Raw genomic sequence first — 17,125 nt, 5'->3', positions numbered from 1 at the left:
CTACTTTAGTATAGCCAGCAAATATCAGGAAATCAGGGTGGGATAAGATATATAAATGTGCCAGGAAGAATTATGTGTGTCTTTTTGCAGGTTTAAACACTTTTTTAAACCAGTATATAGAACTATCTGAAAAGCAGAGAGGATAGAGTCTATGTCATGTTTTGATTGTGGGAATATAATAGAAAACACAGACAGGTTTTTGTAGAATAAGGAGGGGTTAGACCATGTGATAAACATTTGTACTGCTCTGTGTACCTCTCTGCTGATAAATGATGCACTCTCCTTTTCTTATATAGCAGTAACATGGACAGAGAAAAATCACAGGCTCTAGTAATTTCTTTATTTCTGTCTTCATCCCTCTTTCTGCTGTAAAGGGCATTTTAGGAAAACAAAACAAAACAAAAAAATTCTTTGTGTGTTACAGCTCCTCCCTTATATTCACAATTATAGTGTTTAAGGGTCAGTGTCAGTTGGTGCACCACCTGCTGGTGAAACATGTTATTGCATGGATTAGGTATGGAAGCAATGATTTGTTTTATAGATAAGTCATGATCTAATCTAAACTGCTTCTTACAAAATGTGGGCCTGTGTGTATAACTACAGAGTTGTGTTCCAGTAAATCATAAACTTACCAATAAAGTCGAATTTCGGCCATATGTTCTGTAGCTTCTAATTATAAGTACATCTGCACTTGGTTTTCCCCTCGTCCCCCATACGAAAAGTAAATTCTGCAAATGTAGTCCATCTATTCAGCCTCCTGTGATGTTGTGGCTAGTTTGCTGCTCCTGAATATAGAGCAGATTAGCCACTCTCATTTAGCTGTGTCTGTACAATGGTGGGATGATAAGATATGGCTGGGGTTGTGGTTATAAGCATTTTCACTGCTGATTGCAAGCCTGTGTCTGGTCAGTCAGCACCTCCAAACACCTAGTACCACCCACCACTTTATGGAGTGAAAGCCTCTGCTACTAAAACTCTCCACTGTGTGCTGCAGAGTCTGAGTGGGGGAACGTATGAGACACAAATGAAAGAAGGAATGGCTCATTCAGAGGATGTAATTTAAGGTTTCTAAAGAATATAGCTCAGCAGTAACTAATTGTAACTAATAGAGCAGGGAGGTGATGTTAGTGTGTCTTCTATTTGTAGTGCAGTGTTTATGCAGTAACATCAATCACTGCTTCAATGTCAGGACTGGTATACAGTCTAGGACATAGAGAATGGAAGTTTCAAGTTGGTGTTTACACCAGACCATACTGCAGCATAGTGTCAAAATCAGCATACTGTATTGGCTAACACTTTTTGTAGAACCAAGCCAGACTCTTTGTTTGTCTGATGGTGTGGAGAAATGACTGCAAGTTAAGATCTGATGCCAGGTACAGTATAGGATTATATTTTAAAAATGCAGAGTCCCAACATTGGTAGGCAATGTTCTTATCAAAAAAGTCCCAAACCGACCATCTAAGGCATAATATTCCTAAAGTTTTGTTTTTAGGGAAAATCTTGGATGTGACCAGTTGTGTGTGCTGCATTTCATGTCAAGTAATTGTGCGAACAGAAATGAAGCAGACTATATTTACTAAATTCTCCCTAAAGGAATCCTTGTCAGGTGTTTTTCTGCACTGTTTGACTATCCTTAATTATTATTATTATTATTATTATTATTAATAAACAGGATTTATATAGCGCCAACATATTACGCAGCGCTGTACATTAAATAGGGATTGCAAATGACAGACTAATACAGACAGTGATACAAATCACTGATGATTCCAAAGCAAATAAACTCCCCCAAACACTAACCACCCAACCTCTTGTACCTTATACCCCTTATCAACCTGAACAATTTTTTTTTTCCTTCCATGGGCCAATTATGTGCTTATTACTTTTCCATTGCTTACTTTAATAAAATATTATATTATATGAATTGTTTTTGCAGTATTGTCTTATATTATTAAAAGTTAATTAATATTATTAAAAGTTAATTTTATTTTATATGTAATCTATAAACAATACACTTTTTCTACAAAGTTTACACATTCTGTCAAACACCCTTCAACATTTACCCACCTACAGTACTGACAGGTCTGAACAGTCCTTTTTTTCCCACTTTCCATTCCATCCAATTCCACTGCCATTCTATCTGTTTGGTTCGTCCAAGTTCCTGATAATCGTTTTCGGCTAATGGAGAGCCACTTGCTATGTTATCCTTTTACAATGCATGCATGAGTTTACAATGTCTATTGTACCTGAGTACATTATTCTGTGTGAACACTGCATGAGCACAGCTTTTTTAACATCTACTGTATATGGCAAAATAATTTTAGCAATAATCAAGTGTCAGTGAAGAAGTGCTCCCTATTTTTTTCTAATGGAAAAGTATGTCTTTACATGTGGATAAATAGGAGAAATGTCTACCTAAATTGGTGTTTACTGGATAAAAAAACACTTTAGATTGCTGGTCAGTGGGATAATGGCCTCCTAAATGTAAGGTCCTTGTAAAAGGATCTTCTTACACTGGTGCTCAGTAGGAAGAATGCCTTTTTACACTGGGTAAATAGGAATGCCCATTGAGTCAGTGGTTCTTCCCCACTGCCTCAAATGGTGATGTTGGTGCAGGAAATACGGCATATTCTACTGTCAGGTAGTACCGCAATAAAAATATCTTGTACTCAAGTACATCTTATACTCAATTTCTCTTTGGGCATACTTTGCCCACTGAATGTGATGCTAATATTGGGGGTACAAGTATACAAGATACAAGTACTGTTGTAGCTATCATACCTTTTACCAGTAAAACCATCAGATATAATTTAAAGCTAACAATTGTGTTTCCATTTTCAGGAGTGAACATCCATTAGCACAACTATACTGCCATTCCATCATGGAGAACCACCACTTTGACCAGTGCCTCATGATAATCAACAGCCAGGTCAGTGCACATTGCTGATCGTTTCTATAGGCATGTAGAACCCAGCTTTAACAAAAACTATTTATTTAAATGTACAAGACAAAAGCGACACATATTTACCATTGACAGGTGAAATAAATAATGGTAATGATCTGTGGTAGAGCTAGTTGACAAAAGAGATGTGCAAAAAATAAAGCCCTGGCTCCTGGTGGCATTTTGTTTTAGCTCCACACTGTGCTGTGTTGTAGAGCTCGGCATGTGCAGGAGTTATATATTATCAGTGGCCAAAGAGGATTGCCGTCCTCTTTGGCCACTGAAACTATGATGGGGAAATATTTTGTTACCAACCCACAAAATGCTGCCTATAAACAAAATGTTACTTTTGTATGTATTAATGTTTGATTTCTGAAAAAGTATGTATAGGTGGAGCCTGGTTGGTTGTGTTAGCCCCTGATATCCCATTTGTCTAAAATACATCAACAAAGATTGCCATGATGTCTATTTGTGTATTCACACCACTGTGCGTTCCAGCTCCTCCTTGCATCTAAATCCAACAGGGGGATAGGGAACCCCTCATCCGCAATAACTCAAATAGCAGTTGGGAATGGGCTGACCCTTTAATACAGGGGCATCACAAATATTTGCAGCACTTTTATTAATATGAAGAGATTATTAAAGCACTGTTGTTTCTGGAATAGTCTTGTGAAATGGAATAAAAAATAATAATGTGCCTTTGTTCCCAGGGGAACCAGATACTGAGCGGGCTCTCTGTTCAGGATTACAAAGCTGCACTGAAGATGATAAAGCAAGCCATCCTCGCTACAGATCTGGCACTGTATATAAAGTAGGTTTCCAAGGATCAGCAATGTATCCTCTGACTCTTCTATTATTCTCTACTCCCTCCTGTAAGATCAGATTTGATTTATTATTTTTCGGGCATTGCTCAGTCAAACTGACCATAAAAGGAATGGCTGAGTTATGTGTTTTTGGCAGTACTAAGTTTTTATGTGCGTCACAAATAATCTGTCTTATACCGTCAAGTATCGTATAGGTAACTATCATAACACAGCCAAAAGTACGGGTTGGTTTTACTTAATACAGTCAGACAGAGTTCACTGTTGGTCATTATTAAGATGCAATTCATCAACTATGTTTGCTTTGCAGGAAGAGAGGGGACTTCTTTGAACTTATAAAAAGAAAGAAATTCAGGTGGGATGATCCAACACAAAAAGAATTGTTTTTGTAAGTATTAAAAATGACATTACTTGCACAGGGTAGATTTCTTAATACATTAGTTAACAGCATTTAGGAATTGGGGCTGGTTGCTTTAAACATCCTTGTACCTACACTAACCCTTTCGGTAACCCTTACACTAAACATCCCTGTAAATCTTACATTTCTGTATCCCTTATGGTAATACTCTATGTAACCCTTTCACCTGTAAACCTTACCCAAAAAATCCCTGTAAACACCTTACCCTAGTACATTAACCCACCCTGTATTCCTAGCACTAACCCTTACTGTAATCCTTACACCAAACCTTTCTGTAACCCCTACATTAACCCCCCCTGTATGCCTAGCGTCAAACCGTATTGTAACCCTCCCTGAAACCCTTATGTTAACTCTTCCTGTATTCCTAACACTAACCCTCCCTGTAATCCTTTCATTCACCCTCACTGTAAACCTTACACTAACTCTCCCTGAAAATCTTACGCCAACCGTCCCTGCACCCCATACACTGAAGATGGCCACATACATGATCATACAATTAATATTTTAATGTGACTGAAATTATTGAGTTCAATGAAAATCATAAACCCACAATCATGTATTTGATCCATTTTTCTCCCAATTAATTTTGCCTCTGCCTAGGCTATTTACTAGTAGAATTGGTCAATCACTTCTGATTAGTCAAATATCTGCATGTTTTTGGGAAACTGATCATAATACATAATTATTAAATTTTTGTTGTATTCATGTGAATGCTGTGTGAAAAGAGGTGATGTAAGGGACCTTTCAGTACCAAGTGGCTCTTACTTTCTTTTGATGGTACTTTTAGCAGCCTCCTATTACCTGACTGGCAGAACACTTGAAAGGCAACCAAGCAGCTGCTCTCAGAATTAAATCCATTAATTCAATGGGGGGATTTAAATCAATTAAAAGTGGGGGGAATCATTCACTCTCATTTTACAGACAGCAAAAAAACTCTGACAGAGGTTTTAACCCTAAAGATAGATAAGACAGTGTGGAATATGGGATCTTTCTCTAATAAAGCTTTTTGGGGCTTTGGGACTATAATGGGAGAAACTGGGTGATCCAGCAAATCTGGAATGGATTTGTTCAATGATTCCAGCTCATAGCAAATTATTTTTTATAAAATTCAATTCCAGGTTTGCTTGATCACCCAGGTTCTCCCACGATAGTTTCAAAGATATTTGAAAGTTGATGTGTCATCTCTTTGAATGTGCTGCATTTTGTTATATCGCTTACAGCTCAAAAATATAGAAACACATGAACATACTTTTCCAATGACATAACACAGATGATTTTATTTAATTTTGAACACACAGAAGTGAGGAATCTCCTGGCATACAGGGATTGTAGAGGAATTTAGTTTCCAATCCCTACTTTCTTCAGCTAATCAAGAATAACTTTTTTTTAATTCATTGAACGTTTTAGTCTAATGTATATCAATGTCATCTGATGCAGTTTGCATTACCTCAGCATATGATGTACGGCGTGTTGTATGGTTATCAATGTGTAAACTTGTGATTTTGTGTTGTGTGTAGAGCAATGCTGATGACTGCTTGTGATCTGTCTGCTATAACAAAGCCCTGGCCTGTCCAACAGCGGGTATGTATCTAAATTAATCTCATTCCTGTATATTTATGGAAATATGCTCTACATGGTATAATAAGGACATACGAAATATTGTTACCTATCTGCTTATATGTTCATTAGTTTATACAATTTAAAGTAAACCTGCCATGAGAAATTTAAACCACTTTATGTGAAAACATTAGTTTCTTGTCTGTGATGCTGATCTGCTGCCTTTATTACTTTCTGTATTCACTCATCTGGATGGAGTATTCACATAAGAAAGGTGTGGAATAGTCAGAAGCAAAGTGGTAGAAATGTATTTCTACCTCACAAGTAAGCATACAAAAGGTGTATACAGCAACAAACCATATGTAATCTGTAAACTGCATAAATTCTGAACACTCTTTATAGGTTACTATATATATATATATATATATATATATATATATATATATATATATTCATAAATTGTATGTTTTGGTTGTATGTTCGGAGCCGTAAGGGAACGTACCACAAGATAACTTTTGCACCACTTTTGAGTCCATATGATGTGAAGCCATCATAAGCAGATTTATTTCTTTGAAGCATACTAAATATTTACAAACAAAACAAAAAAAAGATGGGTTCAACAATGTGGATGATGTGGCACCAGATGGAGCCCTGGGCCTCTGGCCAGAAACTAAATTCCTGGAAACAGATAATAATGCAGAAGGAAAGCAGAAACCATGGATATAATTATCTGAATTGCATGGGTCAATTTCTGAAGGTCAAGTGAAAGTGTAATTATCTGTCTTGGCTGCTTACTTTATGGGTCACATTGTTTGGGGGTGTAGATAAGTACATAGCAAACAAACACATTGATGGGAATCTGCTTGGTATGGTGGTTGTGGTTTTGTCTTTTTAACTCTTCCTTCTGTTGTAAAACAAATGGTGCTGTGATGATTAGCAAATCAAATAGACAGATTCTTCAGTCTATCTGACACTTTTATTATTTTCTGGCTCTGCATTTACAAATCTGTCATCTGAACTCAAGGTTTTTTCTTCTTTTTAGTTTTTATATTTCTGTTGATCCATCTCTTGAGATTGATACAGTCCTGCCAGACAGCACAGACAGGAAGAGGGCACCTATTTTGCTTTTATAGTTATAAACTCTGGAAGGGATATACTTGTCCTTTCTCACCACCAGCTTGAATGGGTGAATAGACAGGGAAAGAAGTCATCACTTAGCTCTCCACTTCCTAACTTTCTTGTCTTTAATGTATATGCAACACATCTAATTGGCTCTCAGTCATGCCCCCTGATTGCAAGAAGCTGATACCAAGTCAGTTTCTGGTACTCACTCCAGTTGCAATTAAAAGAAAAACCCATTTTTAGCAAATACCTAGCTTTCATGGTGTGTTGGGATCTCCTTTTCATGGTGGAACAGCAAGCAATTTATTGCTGGATATGTTCCCATTGGAGAATCCACATGTTAAAATGAGTACCATGGAAAATTGCTCATTGGGTATATTGATCCGACATGGGGCGAGCAAGGAGATCATAATAGGCAGGAAGAAGAGTAGGAGGAGGTTGTAGAGTGCCCTTAAAGGGGAAAAGGACGGAAGAGGGTAAAAGTTAGTACCAGTGAGGCAAGTCGTAGCCTTCCATCGTCGGAAGCTGCCTGTCAACACAGCTATGCCTCAACAACCGCGGACCGCCACCATGAGCACCAGCTCCAGAGCACCTTTCAGCCCAGTTAGATGTTCGCCTGTGTGGGCATTTTTTAATGTCCATAGTGATGACAACACTATGGTGATCTGCAAACTGTGTGCTCACTACTTGAAATGAGGCAAAAACACAAACAAACGTGGAACAAGTTGAATGAGCACTCATTTAAAAGCCACCACCCGGTAACCTGGCGGGAACACCTGGTGAAAGCACAGAGCTCTGTGCGACAACCTCCGCCCAAGAAGCAAGCTCAAACTGCTCGATCTTCCTCCACTGCCTTTCCTCCTTCTGCCATCAAAGTTTTTATTAGTTTTTGTGACAATAGTTTATATATTAAAACAAAGCTTGTTCACTTTAAACGAATGCTAAATTAATGTTCACATACCTAGTCAGGAGCAGAAAAAAATGCTCCATCACTTTTCAGGTAACATGCCTGCTTATAAAGACCATACTTTTTGGCAGTATTACAGTGTTGTTGTAGTGATCAAACTGTCAGCTGGGCCTTTATGCTCCTGTAAACTTTCTGCAGTATTGGCTTTGTATAAGCAGCACAGGGGTCTTGTACTTCTGTGTGTATAAATAGAAAATAGGCTCTGCACCAGGAGTGTCTTTCACCTCTCCCCCCTATATCACCCATTTCCATTGTTCCTGTAGTTACTATTATTTCTACAATTGTTTTGATTTTTGTTAAAAAATATTATTATTGTACATTTTCAGATAGCTGAACTCGTGGCTACAGAATTTTATGACCAAGGGGATAAAGAAAGGATAGAACTGAATATAGAACCAATTGTAAGTAATAATTCTGTTGTCCTAATTTTCAATGCTTTCTATTTAAATGTGAGCTGGAACTATGGAAAGAATAAATAGTGACATACTGTATATGTATCAAACCACATTATTAGAGTTTGCATTATTCACTTTTCTGGTAAGGGGTTTAAAATATAAGTCAGTTCCATATACAGAGACCATGAAGTTCTCTGTATATGATAAACATTGCTAAAAAGATTCTTTTAAAGGATTAAGTGAATCTAAACTCAAAAAGTGAGGATCTGCTATGTTATAGCAAACAGCTAGGAAAGTTTAGAAGTATAGCAGAGCCCTTGCTGGTATGTGATTGTGCCTGGGCACTTGTGGTGTCTACAGCCTCATAGCTGTATATCTCAGGCACTGAGGACTGCTCACACAGGACAAGGTTCCCCTTGATGAGCACTATGAATGCTAATCGATAAGTAAAGCCAAAAAGAGGACAAAACTAAATAATGGCAGAGTTGTTGATAGTTTTACTTGATCATAATATAGTTACGCTGGACATCCAGAACATCTCTGTAGGCAACACATTTCCTTTATCAGGGCTAGGAAATAAATATGAACAAAAACAACATAAAACAATTGGTCCTAAAAGTGCAATTCTAAATATATAAAAATGCTTCATAAAAATTATTTAAATGAAGAAAAAAAAAGCACAACCACAAATAACAGATTTATAACTTGAACAATGTGAGAAGTGCAAATGTTGTAACTCTAAGGGCTGTGATATTTGAGGGTCTGATTAGCACAAAACCGAGTGGAGGTTCAATCAGCAGACATCAAATCACACCCAGCAGCCCTGAGAAATACAGATAAATGCCAGTGGCCTGCATTGTTTTCAAGAAAATAAAATACAGTTCACATCCCTGTGTGGCATTTTCCAACAATAGTCCAGAAATACAAGTCAAGGAAAGCCCCCATGCCCACTTGGCCAACTTCCTCAATCAGGAGACCTCCTTGGTTCTCTTATTTCACAGACTTCCTCCAGTCTCTTGGCATACACACTTCTTTCAGCCAGGGCTCAAACATGGGGACTGATTTATTAAAGCTCTCCAAGATTGGAGAGGATGAGCCACACCTGACCTCAGGCTCCAACTTCATCCCCCAATCTGAACTGCAGGTTCCCTTTTATTGGGATTTCATAGGTTCGCCAGTCCCACTTCCAATTTCTAGCCTGGGAAAGGGTTTGGCTCACCCATTCCTTCTAATACACTCAGACCTGGATTCCAAACAAAAATCTGGAGCATAACAATTACTTACAACTTTATCCAGTTTATCCACTTTTCCTTGTGAAATTGATAAAATACCCTCTAAAATTGGCCTAACATATCTCACAAACTGTACAACTGCTAACCACATTTTCACAGGGCTGTAGCTGCAGCCTTGGCACAAATCCTAATCTGCAACCATGCAGCCAAAATTGACAATTTTAGAACCAGGCCAAATCTCCAGCGATCATAACTACAGCATGCAAAAAATGGTTTGGCTTGTGGCATAAGGCAGGTCTGAAATAACCCTAAAAAATTGTGTTCAGATACCTCTGTATTAAATCTTGGTTGTATCTTTGAACTTAAAATGATTGTAAAGGATGACAAAATCCCGGTTCTTAAATGAACTTTAGACTCCTCTAAATCTTAATACAGCTCCTCAGATACTCCAAAGTCCTCTGAAATTGGAAGAATATTACACATGACTTCATAGATCATAGGAAATAACAGAAAATATTAGTTAATGTTAAAAAAGAAAAAAATTGTTATAGGAATGATGTGTGGGCAAGTAAGCTAAATATAAAACTAGGTAGTTTAATAAATCATGAAAACGTGTGAATAAATATGTATCTAAATGCTATGAAATAAAGAGGCCAAAAGATAAGAAAATAGAAGGACTTTGGAATATCACAAGATGTAAGCTAAAAACTATGTAGACTCAGAGGAGTCCAATGATTTAGGGTATTATTATCTGTTACAATCACTTTCTCATGTGCAATAATAATAAATGAGATTATTATGATTATGAATATAGTAATGTAGTATTTCCCAAACTTTTCCTACTTGTTTACCCTCAATTCAGCCTTTACAGTGCTGAGACGTGCTGCAGGTCCCACTCATCAGCATCTATTTTAGAACACTGTCCTTTTCAAAATGTCAAGAATACATACTAGCCAGTGCAAATCTTATCAACGCTCTGTAGTATCTTCCAGTAGTAGCTGACATTACAGTAAGTGTATAACCTCTCATAAGACAAATATGCAGAGAAATCCTGTGTTCTGTAGTGCCTTCCCCACAGTGAGGGTGAGTACTGCGTGTCCCATATATTTGAGGGCTATTATTGGTACTGTGTATCTTAGGTCAGTGTAATCTGCACTCTAAAATTTGTCTTGTCTGACCTGATACAATCATGTTTTAGGATCTTATGAACAGAGAGAAGAAGGACAAAATTCCCAGCATGCAGGTTGGATTTATTGATGCAATCTGCTTGGAGCTTTACGAGGTTAGTAGTTTTCTTCATCATTATCATCATCACTAATACTATTATTAATAAACAATATTTATAATGCACCAACAACATATTATGCAGAGCTGTATTATGTATAATGCTACAGCAAGGAGAACGGCTAGGGGTATATTTTTCTATCAGGTCAGAAAGGAAGGTGGGATAAGAGTTGTGAAGGAATTTAAACACAAAGCACAACAGCTTGAATTTGATTCTACAGTGAAATGGAAGAAGCCAGTGTAAAGGACTGCAAAGGGAGTCCGCAAAAGGAAATGATGGATAAATGTGTCTGTAGAGGGGTGGATTTTGGAGATGTTGCGCAGGTGAAACTAGCAGGACCTGGAAATGTTCTGAATGTGGAGTAGTCAAAAGTGATACCAAGACAACATGCAATAGAGGAGGGACACATAACAGAATTATGTCAGAGAAAATGAGTTCTGTTTTATCCAGGTTGAATTTCAGAAATCTGTCAGCCATCCATAACGAGATGGCTGACAGGCAGCATGAAACTTTATCCAGGACTGAGGAAGACAAGTCAGAGGTGGACAGAAAGATTTGAGTGTCATCAGCTTACAAATGATTTCGTAAACCAAAGGAGGCTATGAAACTACCAAGTGAGGAGGTGTACAGAGAAAAGAAAAGGAACGGTCAGACAGGTAGAAAGCAAACCAAGATCTAGGAGAAAGCAGAAGAAAGATCTAGAAGAACAGGGGGAAAAAGTTGCCTTGAGACTTAGCTCTGTGGAGGTCATTGGCCACTTTAGTAAGGGCTGTTTCGGTGGAATAAGCAGCTCGAAAACCAGACTGGAGAGGGTCAAGGAGAGTGTTGGTGTATAGGTAATCGGTGAGTCTTTTATCGACAAGTTTGGAGGCATATGGGATAAGGGGAAGGGGTACCTAGAAAGTAGGGAGGGGGTTCTAGTGAGGGTTTCTTCAGGATAAGGAGAATAATGGCATGTTTGAAAGCGGAGGGGTATTTTTCAGTTGAAAGGTTGAATTATTGTGGGAGCAAATTACACAATTAAAGTAGCAATGCCCTCCTATTGTGTTTTGTTAAAACTGATGGGCTGGATTGGAGCAGTGAAAAAAAAACATGAAAAAAGTGGTCAGACAAGTAGGATCTCCATAGGGACTGATCCATGTTAGTGTTCATTTACTAATCTTTTGTTAACAAATTTGATTTGGGGGCCAAGGGATGCAACTTCACAGCCTAGTTTTGTAATAGGCCTTTAAAGTCTCATTTTTAAGAAGAAAGGTTTACTTGCTGACACACTTACATGCATTATTTTTTTTTCTAATAGATAGTGAATGAATGAAAGGATTACAGTTAATGTCAGAACAAATGAAAAACAATATATTATGTATATATATCATAGTTCACCATGATTTTAAAAATCTAAAAATGAAAAATGCTGACCCTCCTAGAGATCCAGCGAGCATATACTTTCTGTACACTCTGTCCTTACTGTGCCAAAATCTCAGACAGTGTTTTCAGCCCTGCCCTGTTTTTTTCTATGCCCGTCTTAACAAGCCCTCAATGTTATGGAGATAAGGGAGGGGGATATGTTCTGTAGTCCAAACCAGGAATAAGCATCCTAGGGTGACAATGCTGCTCCTCACGTCAGTCATGGCCAAAAATATATATTGGCACCCTCAACCTAATACTTGTTAGCATCTTTGGAAGAAATAACTGATGTCATCATTTTTTGTAACAATCAGTGAGTCTATTATCTCTCTCTACTGGAATTTTGGACCACTCCTCTTTTGCCAGCTCTTCCAGGTCTCTCAGATTTGAAGGTCTGTTTGTAACACTGAGCATGGAGAAAAGAAAGAAGAGCAAATAATTGTCTGAGGATTTGAGAACCAAAAACTTAGAAAAGCATGGACAATCCCAAGGCTGGAAGTCCATCTCCAGAAATCTTAATGTTCCTGTGTCCACTGTATGCAACATTGTAAAGAAATTTACAGCCCATGACACTGGTAGCTAATCTCTTTGGACATGGAGAAAAGAGAAAGATTGATGATATGTTACAAAGAAGAATTGTTGGAATGGTGGATAAAGAACTTCAAAGTAAGTAACATCATTTATTATTGTGTGGAATGTCTCAAATGTTTTTCTCTGATTTTTGTGTTCTTCCAAAGCCAACAAAATAAATAAACATGTCAACACCAAAGCATTTGTAATGACAACAATTTTCTGGGAGAAATGGTGCATTTTGCGACATGAATGCAAGGGTGAAAATATTTTTGGCCATGACTGTACATGTAATTGAGCATTGTCATCCTAGAACAAAAATATGGCATCTGCAGTACTGTCTGCAACCTGAAGGCACATTTTATCTGTGAAGCCTCTAGTCTTCATGTGATCACTATATCAGTGCTGCCATAGAGCTGCAGGTTTTTACAGGAGGAACTTAAAGCACTAGAATGATTTGATGTAACCCCTCGGCACTAACCTAGCATCTAGAAGACTAGCATCTACCTGTTCAGGGCCAGCACCCTTAAGTTGTTCCTGAACTCACCCCCAAGGGCCTCCAAAACCTGGGAGTTCTTGCAGGATGTGGCTTAGGATCAATCCCCCAGTACGGTGCTTAGCAGTACATGTTGGATTAGCTGGATGATACTAGAACGAATTGGTTGATATGAAAGAAATTCTTATAATCAAAAATCTTACCACGCATAAACAGAAGCTTGGTATAGAGAAGGTTAAATGATGTAGTGCTGAACAGCAGGATTCATGTGGCAACCACTAGAGGGTATTGGAAAGTAATCTCCCACCGTAAATGGGCAAGGAGATGGCCTCCTGATGGACAAACTGCACATGCCCGGGAAATTACGGCCCATGATGTCCCAAATGACAAAGATGTCTAAGGCCGATTCTACCCTTCCCTCAATGCCCTTACTCAGTGGCTAATTGAGCCATCCCTTTGGGAGATTAGGGCGGTTCAATAACCCGCATACAATTGCATATCCTTATAAGTATATATTTGAATGTATTATTGTATTTTGCTATGCAGTTGCTTAAACGGTCTCTGCGTATTCCCTGATGAAGCCAAAGTTGAATATAACCTTATACCATCTGGTTAGGCAACTTTTTGTCTAGTGATAAAGGCATACCCCTGTTTTACCTCACATAGGGGAGCCTGATCCTTATTTCACTATCTGTTTGATGCACTATTACTGTAATTGTTTTATTATTGATTGCATACAAATTGTATCTGCCAAATACAATTTTCACACTTGCCACTTAAAACCCCAGTCTTCTTTGTTGTGTCTGTTTCGTTGTACACATTTTGAATGAAAATTTTCACTTGGGCCGAGTTACTAAATGATTTACCAATTTTATTTTGGATCTAAATCCTTCCTAATGCTTTACATTTTAGCTGCTAACAAGGGGACAGTGCTATTCACTTCTCATCATTTCTGTCTTGCACATTCACTTAGGCCCTAACGCAGGTGTCTGAGTCATGTTACCCACTACTTGAGGGCTGCCTGAGGAACAAGCAGAAGTGGCAAGTGTTGGCAGAACAACAAGAGAAAGGTCTGATGAACGGAGACAGCAATCAGCCTAAACAGAACTGTGACACTGACTGAGCAACACCAGCATCCGTTCTATACTTTTGTGGTACAAATTAGTATTACACTGTTTGAAATATGAAATATATTTTGCCACTGTTATATTTATTAATTTCACATTTTCGTTTAAGGAAATAATAAGCAAATGTAAATGAAATGACATTGTTTTCTACAGAAGCAATATATTTTCTGATGTATATAAGGTTACATTCACAGTTTGGAGGTCCTCGGGGGATGTCACATCTTTTTATTGCCCGTTTGTGATCAGTGCCTTAATGCATGTATGGGTGCCACTTTACCTAAAAATAGGGTCACCTATGGTGGCCAGCACAATGATCTTTCAATAACACAGCACAAAGTAGTGTAATTCTAACATTGCACTCTGTAAACATTTTGTACTGATAGACTTCTAGGGTGATATAAACTGGTTTATTTAAAACATAGACTTGATATTCTGATACCAATCACTGTTCTGACATGTAGAGGCACAGCAATTCTTTACACCAGTGCAAGGGGCGAGGGAAATACAGTTCAGGCAATCTGGCTACAGCTGTCTCCCTTGTGCCTTCATAGAGATTTTCATACATAATTGTGTGCTCATGGTCAGTTATATATTTTCATTTCCACAACTGACTTTGTTCCAAATCTTATCAGAGGTACTCCTGTCTACTCCTTCCCTAAAATGAATGATAAGAGAAGCTGGTGCACTGGTACTATATTTAAAAAAGGATGGTTCATACAACAAATACTCAGTTTAGAATAGATTGAATAGATGAAACCTGAGCCAATGTCTAACAAATTTTGGCTGTATTTTATTACAGTGACATCTCTAATTCACAGAATATATGAACTCCCTATTATGATAAGGCAACCCATCACTAGTATTTTCATACATCCAAATATATAAATATTCAGTGTGTTATTGCTGTCTACACTGAAATTATATTCTACCACAACACAAAGACAATTTGTGTTTAAGGCAGCATTTAAGGTACAAGCAATTGTATTGTATTCCCTTGTGTGGCTTCTTATTCTCCCAGTCGAGTCTTATCACATCATTAGTTTATACATCTTTTTTTAACATTATTTTATGTGTTTTATCAGTGGTCATTTTCTATATCTATACTGACATGCTGATAGGAGAAGTCTTTTCAGAGGTTCAAATAATGGCAACTTTCCTTTATTGTGTTGGTGTTCGTTCCACAATTTCTGGAAATACACCCAGACAACATTTCTGTGCTGCCCTCTGTCTTCTAGACAGGATATAAAGATGTTTGGGACTGGACTGATAAAATATAGGGTTCTGAGGCTTAGCAGATGGCCCCTATTAACCAGGACAATCATTCCAGTGCCATTCTTCTATCTCTAGGAGTTTTTTTTAAAGCAAATGTATAGGTATTTTCTATCTCTTTTGGTCTTTCTTTGTTATGGTTAAAATTGTGGGTTTTTTAAAGGTTTCTTCTTTAAGACAGGTAAATATAGAATGCTGCATGTCAATCTTATTTTCTCGTTTTGACTCAGGAGGTGGATTTTTAGTCTTGATGTAGTGCAGCCTTTGTGTTTTAAAGACCTTTTTACAAAGCTCAAAAGCTCACGCTAAATTCCAAACAGCTTGGGACAAATGACTCCAGGTTTCACTTAGCCTCATGTTAGGCACCTACTGCTGTGTTTTTCAGATAACACATGGTATTCTGAAAGTCCTTAGTAATAAATATTTAACACTGAGGTTTAGTGTATAGTTGAAACCAAATGTATAGGCTTTAAAACTTTAGAACCTTAAATAACATTGTTCCAAAGCTAATATAGTCTTCTGGTATAAAATGGTACACTTTCCAATAGCGAGCAATAGTGATATGGGCAGCCAGTAGGATATAAGCAATCAGTCATTAAATCAGTTTAGGTAATGGGGTATGGAATTTAGGAAAGAGATTCAGACCTTTTTTTGAAGCAATCTATTGAGTTAGCTAGAACTAGACTGTAGAAGACTACACTATAAGACTATTCTTTTACATTTTGTGATAACCATAAATAACAATTTTCTACTGTGTTGGACTGTTACTATATAGAACATTTATGTATTTATACAGGATAATCGTATCCCCTAAATTAGCAGTCACCAACCGGTGGCCCGCGGCTCTGCCCGTATTTATCTTATGAAGCATGATTAGTTCTATACTTCATACCTGTCTCAGTAAAGTCCCATTGGTGAGACATTCCCATGTGATATCAGTCTGCAGCAATGTTTCTGAACTAGAGTTCCATGGAACCCTGGGATTCCTCCAGAGGTTGCTTAGGGTTCCTTGAGCCATGAGCAATTTGTGCTTCTTAGTTTTGGCTGTCTGTATTCCACCCATTGGCCAGCAATGAAAGAGACATTCTTCCTATTAATCACCACAAAACTATACTGTGAGCTGTGGATAAAGTAATTTTAAAAGGTTTTTCCAGGAGACCTGAAAGTTATTTTAAGGGTTCCCTCATGTAAAAAAAAAAAAAAAGGTCAGGTCAAAAGGATCAGAAAAGGTTGGCCAGAAGACAGGAAATGGGAAAACTAATCATGGTTCAGAAGAAAGCATACACTATTATAGGTATGCCCACTTCTTGCCAATGAACTGGCATCAAGACTAAAAGCAGGAAGTTGAAATATCTCAGGAATGGGCATGTAGGTGCATAACTCCATGTGAAAATGCCTCTGCTTTGGCAATTGGTCACAGGGGGCAGGAAAATAGTCCTCAGTCTTGTGTAAGTTCAGAGCTTACATAGACCATCCATTGAGAGGTAAATGTGTTGCTCACAAGGGGGAGCAGTAAACCAA

General features: G+C 37.8%; 1 protein-coding gene across 1 annotated transcript in view; it reads left to right on the top strand.

Moving 5' to 3' along the window:
* The window catches only part of PDE5A (phosphodiesterase 5A), a 76,594-nt gene extending 60,898 nt beyond the window's left edge, over positions 1-15,696 (top strand). Inside the window, exons 14-20 of the mRNA XM_072406820.1 lie at positions 2,842-2,929; positions 3,652-3,752; positions 4,073-4,150; positions 5,698-5,761; positions 8,153-8,227; positions 10,652-10,735; positions 14,182-15,696. Coding sequence (XP_072262921.1) covers positions 2,842-2,929; positions 3,652-3,752; positions 4,073-4,150; positions 5,698-5,761; positions 8,153-8,227; positions 10,652-10,735; positions 14,182-14,331 — 640 coding nt within the window. The 3' untranslated portion in view covers positions 14,332-15,696. The remainder of the gene's footprint in view (positions 1-2,841; positions 2,930-3,651; positions 3,753-4,072; positions 4,151-5,697; positions 5,762-8,152; positions 8,228-10,651; positions 10,736-14,181) is intronic.
* Positions 15,697-17,125: the final 1,429 nt, after the last annotated feature.

This window comes from Pyxicephalus adspersus, chromosome 3, assembly GCF_032062135.1.
Source record: "Pyxicephalus adspersus chromosome 3, UCB_Pads_2.0, whole genome shotgun sequence".
NCBI lineage: Eukaryota > Metazoa > Chordata > Amphibia > Anura > Pyxicephalidae > Pyxicephalus > Pyxicephalus adspersus.
Note: the sequence above shows the minus strand (reverse complement) of the source record. Positions and strands in the feature narration are given on the sequence as shown.